Source organism: Cavia porcellus, unplaced genomic scaffold, assembly GCF_034190915.1.
Source record: "Cavia porcellus strain 051 isolate PalLab524CR breed Dunkin Hartley unplaced genomic scaffold, mCavPor4.1 scaffold_14, whole genome shotgun sequence".
NCBI lineage: Eukaryota > Metazoa > Chordata > Mammalia > Rodentia > Caviidae > Cavia > Cavia porcellus.
Genome location: NW_026947497.1, coordinates 39,219,808 through 39,228,295, shown reverse-complemented (window position 1 = coordinate 39,228,295; position 8,488 = coordinate 39,219,808). Strand labels below are relative to the sequence as shown.

The 8,488-nt window shown below is 39.9% G+C and overlaps 1 protein-coding gene across 1 annotated transcript in view; it reads left to right on the top strand.

Moving 5' to 3' along the window:
* Nucleotides 1-1,583: 1,583 nt before the first annotated feature.
* Usp38 (ubiquitin specific peptidase 38) overlaps nucleotides 1,584-8,488 on the top strand; it is a 33,933-nt gene continuing 27,028 nt past the window's right edge. Inside the window, exons 1-2 of the mRNA XM_003476850.5 lie at nucleotides 1,584-2,728; nucleotides 4,220-4,355. Coding sequence (XP_003476898.1) covers nucleotides 2,047-2,728; nucleotides 4,220-4,355 — 818 coding nt within the window. The 5' untranslated portion in view covers nucleotides 1,584-2,046. The remainder of the gene's footprint in view (nucleotides 2,729-4,219; nucleotides 4,356-8,488) is intronic.

Below are 8,488 nucleotides of genomic sequence, written 5' to 3'. Positions count from 1 at the left end.
AATGGGTACAAAGCAAGTGACAAATGTTACACGATTGGTTACATGCATTGAGTAATATATTGACAAACAAGCTAGTCTTGAAACAATAGAAACACTCCTGGAACAAGGGGAGGAAACCTGAATGAGCATAGTTAAGGTACTACCATAATGTAGGAACATTCTGGGAGGGCCTTTGAATTAGCCCAGGGTACCTTAAATACAAAACAATTACTCTCACTCAGTGCTCATCAGAAGTATGCAACTGGGCTGTAGACAACAGAATAGAAGTCAGCTGTACACAGTAGAAGTGAAGTCAATGTAGGTCAACAGAAACAGCAGAAAAAAAACTTGGTCAGAGACTTTTAATTGATCATGAAATATCTATGTTTGCTACCTTATATTTTCTTACATTGTAACGCCCCAACAACTCACCTATGCATCCGAGGCCTAGTGGACTTAACTAACTGGGGGTGGTACTTAAGAATAATCTGAAATCACTGTTTATCTCTAGAAAGGCTTGCAGACCTAGCTCTCTTCAGATCTGCCTCCAGTCATAATCTTATGTCTCACCTTCTATGCCAACTTCCAAGAGCCTAATCCATCTTTCTCTAGCTGCATTTTACATTCTAATTTAGCTGTTTATATTAACCAAGTCTGAAAGGAATTATAATCAGGTAATATTTTCCAACGTTCAGGGTAATTACTGTCTGAACCCTTATTGTGAACCTTGGGAATTTAAATAATACCTATATGATTGATATTGGACAATGAGATCTTTCGATGAGACAGCAGAAACTCATAAAAGCGGACTTCCAGAACTGCTTCAAAATGTGGCCGGAAAATATTCTAAGAGAGATGAGTATTTTAAGTGGAGTTAATGACAATGTGTCTTACTGTAACGTTTAAAAATTTAAACATTCACCGCATTTTTTATAAATATACATGTGTGTGAATTTTTTTTTTTTCATTTTCCGTACCTTTTCGGGGACAACTTACAAAATTTTAATATGAAAAGCTAACTGGATATTTGCCTGATAAAACAACCTCCACTGATACTAACCCTGGTGAAATAGACTGTACCTCACGGACAGTACTGTCCTGACTTTGGCAAACAAGTAGTGAGAGAAGGCCTGTCGTTTTCAGGCTCCCGAACAAATTTTAAAACTTCTATTTGCGACAGGGTACAACTCTATAGTCCAGGCTGCTCTTTTTGCGTTTCCAAAACTCTCACATTTACAAGATATTTCATAAAAAACTCTTTTTCACGTTCTCACAAGTAACTTGACCCAGAAAAAAACCCTAAGACACCCAGCGGCGGGAACCCTAAGGCCCAGTCACCTGCACAAACTCCACCCGGGGCAACTTCTCCCGGAAGCGCTCCTGTGACCACACACACGCTTTCTAGTGACGCCAGCCGACCCGCGGCAGTAAACCCGAGGCTGCCCCGCTCAAGCGTCAGGAAAGAACGGTGCGACGGAGCCGAGGGGAGGGAGCTGCGGAGAGGAGGGAACTGTAAAGGGGTGGGCAGGGTAATGGGGAGGGGACAAAGGCCGGGCCTTTGGAGAGTGCCCTTCGCACCTCACTTCCGGTTTGCTACCCTTCAATATCCGGGTCAAAGGTGATCTCCGCCTCTTCTCCCCGGCTGATTCCGGCACCGTTTGTGACAGCGCCTTCTGACTCAGCCCGGGGCAGGTTTCTTATATTGATCGGCTGGGACCCCAAAGCGCCCCCTCCGCCTGCCCGCTCGCTCGCAGCCCCAGGCCCTGAGCTTCCACCGAAACGGGGGCCCTGTTGCCTCTGCGCGGATGCAGAGGCACCGCGGGCCCGGGCTGGCAGCTGCATTCGGGCCTCTAGCACTCCACTTAGGCCAGCCGCGGCGGGTGTATGTTCCGAGCGCGCCCCGGTTTGGATGGCCAGCCCTGCCCGATAAATGTGTCTGCTGAGACCGCGGTGGCGGTGGCCGGTCCCGCTCCAAGTTCACCTCTGCCCCGGGGCTCTTCCGCCCCACCGCGGAGCTGCGGCCGCCGGCTCCAGGTATCCTGACCCTGGCCTTGCAGCGTGGCGACAATGGACAAGATCCTGGAGGGCCTGGTGAGCTCTTCGCACCCGCTGCCCCTCAAGCGGGTGATTGTACGGAAGGTGGTGGAATCGGCGGAGCACTGGCTGGACCGGGCGCAGTGCGAGGCCATGTTTGACTTGACGACCCGGCTCATCTTGGAGGGCCAGGACCCTTTCCAGCGGCAGGTGGGACATCAGGTGCTGGAGGCCTATGCGCGATACCATCGGCCAGAGTTTGAATCATTCTTCAACAAGACCTTCGTGTTGGGCCTCCTTCAGCAAGGCTATAACTCACTGGACAGGAAGGATGTAGCCATCCTGGACTATATTCACAATGGCCTGAAGCTGATCATGAGCTGCCCGTCGGTGCTGGACCTCTTCAGCTTGCTGCAGGTGGAGGTGTTAAGGATGGTATGCGAAAGGCCAGAGCCGCAGCTCTGTGCCCGACTGAGCGACCTTCTGACCGACTTTGTGCAATGCATCCCCAAAGGGAAGTTGTCCATCACTTTCTGTCAACAGCTGGTTCGGACGATAGGCCATTTTCAGTGTGTGTCCACTCAGGAGAAAGAGCTGCGGGAGTATGTTTCCCAGGTAACGAAAGTGAGTAACTTGCTACAGAACATCTGGAAGGCCGAGCCCGCCACACTGCTACCTTCTCTGCAAGAAGTGTTTGCGAGCATTTCTTCCACAGGTGAGGGTCGTTGTCTTTAGGCGACCATCTGTTGAAATTCAGTACGTGTCTCTCAGGTGCGCATCATGTTTGCTTCCTTCCCTGTAAAGATTCTTAATATCCACATTCGAAATTCTATTTCAATATGATGCTATATTCAGAAAGCCAATGCCTACCTTAAAAGCAGGCAGTGTTCCTGTTTTAAAAGTTAAAAACATCTAGGTCAAAGACATTTGTTGCTAAACAAGTTGCTTAATTACCCAGCCTCTGCTCAAATTATGGAATGCCTTGAGGATGATAGCTACTCCATAAAGCTTCATTCATTAGTGACTAATGGTAGTACAATGTTTTCAGTACCATATTATTATTGTTTGCAACTCTTATCATTTTGTTGTAATTAATGAGTTTGTTCCTTTTTTAAATTCCTCCATATTTTAAAGTCCTGAATTGTGCAGTTCTATTATCAGATTAGCCCATTTAAATACACAATTTTTAAGTATTGGCATTTTCTATCTACTGTAAAGTGCTTGAGAAAAGCGGTACAGGTAAAATGAGGAAAGGCCGAGTATGAACACTTAAATAGGTGTACCCTGAACTCCTTTCTTCCTCAGAAATTAAGAAGAGTCAACTGATTTCTTGGCTAGAGAATGTTTTCTCACTCAGGAATTTTTCTTGTGTGTCTGTGTTCTTAAAAGCTTTGGAGCTTTCAGATCTGTAGTCTGTGAAGTTGAAGGTCAGTAGAAAATCAGGTGCATTTCCTTTTTACTTAGTACAATTATACTATTGGGGATTCAAAATTGAACTAGTGAAGAAGGTGTCCTCATTTTGTCTCAAAAACCATAAACAAACATGGAGTTTAAACAAGCTCATGCATTCTGATGAATTTAATACATCACAAAAATATTTACAGTATCTGAGTTGAATAACTTTTTCTCACTATAATTTTACTTGTATTGGCCGTCTTATAGTGTTAGATTTTACTCCAACTTTTTCAACTATCAGCAGTAAAGTTGCTCTTATTGGATTTGCTTAGTTTTTACATAATTTAAGCAAACTAGCCAAATTCACCGTAATTTTTACTTACTTTTAAAATTTTCTTTAGAACAATATAATGACTATTGTAACAGTTTTAAGTGACTTTGAAACTTCTAAAATTTAGGGAATTGAAATGATATGTTACATTTGTTTTCTGACTCGGTTGGCAAATGAGTATTTTGACATAACAGTAAATATTAAAGAATGCAAAAAATCAATTTGTGGAAAAGAATGGCAATACAGTAGTGGATAACAGTTTTTATAAGTATTTCATCTATAGAATGAGTGATCATTGGTATTGTAATCTTGCTTTCATAAATCAGTATTCCTTGTGTATTAAAGACTATTCACAGCATGTAGCATGACTGCTTCCTGACTTTTGCTGTAAATATGTATATTTTTGGCATAGTGTTTTTTTTTAAATACTGTACTTGAACCTTCTTGCCACATTTCTCTTCTTTTTAATTGAAAAACTAGATGCATCGTTTGAACCTTCTGTAGCATTGGCAAGCCTTGTGCAGCATATTCCTCTTCAGATGATTACAGTTCTCATCAGGAGTCTTACCACGGATCCAAATGTAAAAGATGCAAGTATGACCCAAGCTCTTTGCAGGTACTTCTTCCTGACACTATCAGCAGTAATGATAAACTTGAGAGGAGCAGATGTTTTGTTTTACTTTCTAAGTAATGGAAAACTTAAACACTTGAAAGTAAAATCATGGAACCAAATATAGAAAGATTCTGCATATTAATTGGAATAACTTTTTTACTTTTTTATAGATTTGACAGAGAGCTCAGTAATTCACAGATCCTTTTTCAATTTAAGTTTTATTAAACCCCAAAGCATGCACATATATATACTTATTGTACAGCCAGAAATTGATGGAATTTACAACATATATTTCTACCTTCTTTTCTCTGTTGTTCCTGTAATCTGGGGTTTTCCCCCCTGTGAAATAGGCACTTTTACTTTCTCTTTCGATTGGGCTCAGTGAGCAATACCCTCTCTATTGTCCCTTTTAACATTGTTTTTTGTCCCTTAGTTTTATGTAGATGACTTGGTAGGATACACGTTCTAATTTGATAACTTTCTCTTTAACATTTTGTAAATAACGCTGCATTCTCTTTGGGTGTCCATTGTTGCTAAGGGGAAGTCAGCTATCTGACTGTCATTCTTTTGTAAGTAGTCACCCTTCTCTTATAATTTATTTTTTTCTTAATGTTTTGTGGTTTTATTGTAGATTTCTAGATATAAATTCAATGTTACTTGTCCCTCTTAGAATTTTTATACTTTTATTCAATCATTCATTGATTTATTCAAATCACATATATTGAACACTCGCTATGAAAAATAATTTACTGTGTTGGATAATGAGTGTTTGGGAAAGAAAATGTGGACAAGAAGGGGCATAAGGCATAAAGGAACAGTTTACAAATAAGATGGATGAGGAAGAGTTCACTGAGGTTTACTGTACTGTGACAGTAAAAACATGAAGTAACGGTGCAAACCTGTGAATATAGTACCTATAAGGAAGAATATATAGATGGATAATAATTAAACAAAGTCAAACTAAATTTTTTAATTATACAATAATGTAAAAGCCACTTAAGATAATTAAACTTAAAAACTTTTTAACTGAACAATAGTGCAAAAGCAAGAATGTTTTTAGTCATTCTACTGGACTCTTTACTCCTGATTCTCAACATAAATCTGACAAAAAGTCCCCAGCAGTAACCATGCCACTGCTTCAACCTTAGAGAGCCTTGAAATTTCTTGTGAGTTAGTCTGCCACCCTTAATCTCAGTCTCAGGGAAAGTCTCTGGATATGAGCAAAATACAGGCACACTTGCTGTCAAGGCCTAACACATGTTTAGAGCCATATGCAGTCCTGCCCAGCAGAAACCTCCCAAGCCTGCTCTTCATTGGTAGCATTTCTATGAACATTCTGGTCTTCTGAGCTCTGACCAGTACCACGCCTCTAGTACAGCTCAGGGATTTGAAGGTTGCTTTGTCAGCCAGCATCTTCCAGACTGTTTCCACAAGCTAGTCCCAAAGGCTCCTGAACCACGTGGTCAGGTAAAGTCACAGCAACAACCCCACTCCCAGTATCAAATTCTGTCCTAGTTATTTTTTCTCATTACTGAGACAAACCTAAAGTAATATCTAAAGTAAAGGAAGGAAAGATTTATTTAGCTTGCAGTTTGTAGAGGTTTCAGTCCATAATCAGTTGGCTCTAAGGCTGGTTGACATGGCGGGCAAGCATCGCATAGGACCATGAGTTTGTGGCAAGCAGAAAGTAGCTAAGCAAGCAGAGGATAACCCAGATTATTACTGTTGTAACTACTGAGTTTTTTAATTTCGTTGACTTTTTCTGAGTCTTTCTTATCTGTGCTATTTCATGTCTGCCTGTGTTTATTCTATAATTACTGGGTGTTTGTGTGTGTCAAGCACACTGAAATACAATATAGGTATAATGATTTGGAGCAAAATGGTTTCTGTATCCTTACAAAATTATAGTCATAGTAACATGTGGATTGAAGTGTTTATGTTGGGTTCTCAGAATGCTACATGTTTACTGATGCTACTCTCTATAATGCAAACTGTAAGAACTTTTATTTTTTTCCCTTTTCTTCCTCTTCAGACTGTCCACCCAATTTTTTCTGTTTTCTTTTTTGCTGTTAAATTTAATGGAATCAGTTTAACTTTTGACTTTTACATAGCTCAGACAATCTTTAATTTCCAAGATTTGTAAAAATATTTTATGTATGAAAAAATTCTGTGCATGAGGTAGATGTAGATAATCTTGTTCCTGCTGAGTAGCATCTATCACTACTAATTTATAGTGACATCCTTGCCTTATATGACTGTTTCATATTAATATTTTTGTATATGTTCTTGAAATTCTAGTCCTGTGACACCATGTTGTTAGGATTTTCTTCCTATCTAGTGATACATTGGTCCATGAACTTAATTCTTTCTACGATTCTGGTAGAATTCATTCTGGCTGCAGCTAGAATCCTGAAAAGAATTAAGTTCTGTGTATCCCAAAATGTAGCGCTCTCCATGCTTTGTAGTCATTTTGGTGTAATCCAAAGAAATGCAAATATGAACATTCCAGGGCCTGACAGATAACATTAAATTATGAAACAGGCCACTGCAAATGTAACGATAGCTAATGGAGTACACAAATACCTTCTAAAGCCAATCCTCAAGTTTGGGTGTTTTGTTTTGTTTTTACCACAAAAAAATTTGCATGCAGTCTGGCTTGATCTAAATTTTCAAAAGAAGCCTGAAATCCACTTTATGTGTAAAAGGTTTTAAGTTTTAAAACACCGGGACAGGTATTGTAGGCTAGAGATAGCCATCAGGCTACCATGTGAAAGTGAAAGTTTATTTTATTCCTCATACATTATGATTAGATTTGTTTATTACCTTTCATAATGTTGCCTGTTGTAATGTTACGTTCTTAAAGTTGCATGTTTTTTTCTTTTTATCTATAGAAAGATACTTTCATTTATACCACAAATCAGCTTCTACTCAGTGCGAGGCATTCTGCTAAATGCTGGAGATTCACAAATTTATAAGATTCAAACAAGGTCATTGTTGTTGAGTTAATAGTCTTATGCAGGACACAAGGCTTGAAATATGTAGGTAACAACTGTAGTTAAAATGTTCTTCAAAATTGTAAGGAAGTAAAAAGTTAAGGAAAATGTTTGATAATAACCAATATATGGTAGATACAATTATTCCCCTTAAACATAAAAATAGCATCCTACAGTTCCTGTGCTTATATGAGTCTAATCAAACTGAAGCAGAACTGATAGGCAATTGTAGTGTGACCAAAAAACATAGCATTAAATGCTTGGCAGAGATTAGTTCAGATACCAGTACCATTATTTGACAACTGTGTATGACCATTGACAAATTTCCTGACTTCTTTTTAAAACTGAGGGCAGAAACTATTACAATCTGAGCTCCTAAAGCAGCACTTGCTGTATAATAGACATGCAAGTGTTTGTTTTATGAATAACTTCTGTTTTTGGGGGCAACTGTAACAAAATGTCTTAGACAAATTATTTTTCTCATGGTTTTGAAGGGTGAAAAATGTGAGATTGTGACATAGCCGTTGAGGTGCTGTTGCTCACTGATGGTGCCTTCTGTGTGTCCTTATGTAGGAGAAGTGACCAGGGAACTCCTTTCACCCTCTGTTATAGGGACACTTACCCCATTCATGAGAGCTCCTCTCTCAGGACCTAGATACCTCCCAAAGGCCCCACTTCTTATTATCATCACGTAGAGAATTCAGTTTGAGCACATGAATTTTAGAAGGGCACAAACATTTAAAGCACAGCAACTTGTAATTTCCGTAACTACTAATTTAATGTTTGTTTAAGGTTGATCATGACACTGGTATATCTGGGATAATGTAGAGTGGAGGCCTGTGAGATGGAAAGCCAAAAGTAAAAATAGAGGAAAAGCTTGCTAATTACAAACAAAGAGCCACTGCCAGGTGGGATTTTCTGTTCTGTGTCCACTCCTATCCTTCACCTGTACTCAGTAGGCTAAATTAAAGGGATGTATGGCCTTGAGTCTGGTCCAATTCTGTTGAGTCAGTGCCATTCCCCTCAGGGCGAAAAGTTCACAGAGCCAGAGAGAAGTGCTGACCCATACCCCTCCCCTACACCACATTGTTTCTTGTGTGTATATTTCAATATGTGTGTTAGCATGATTTTCTCTTAGGCAAA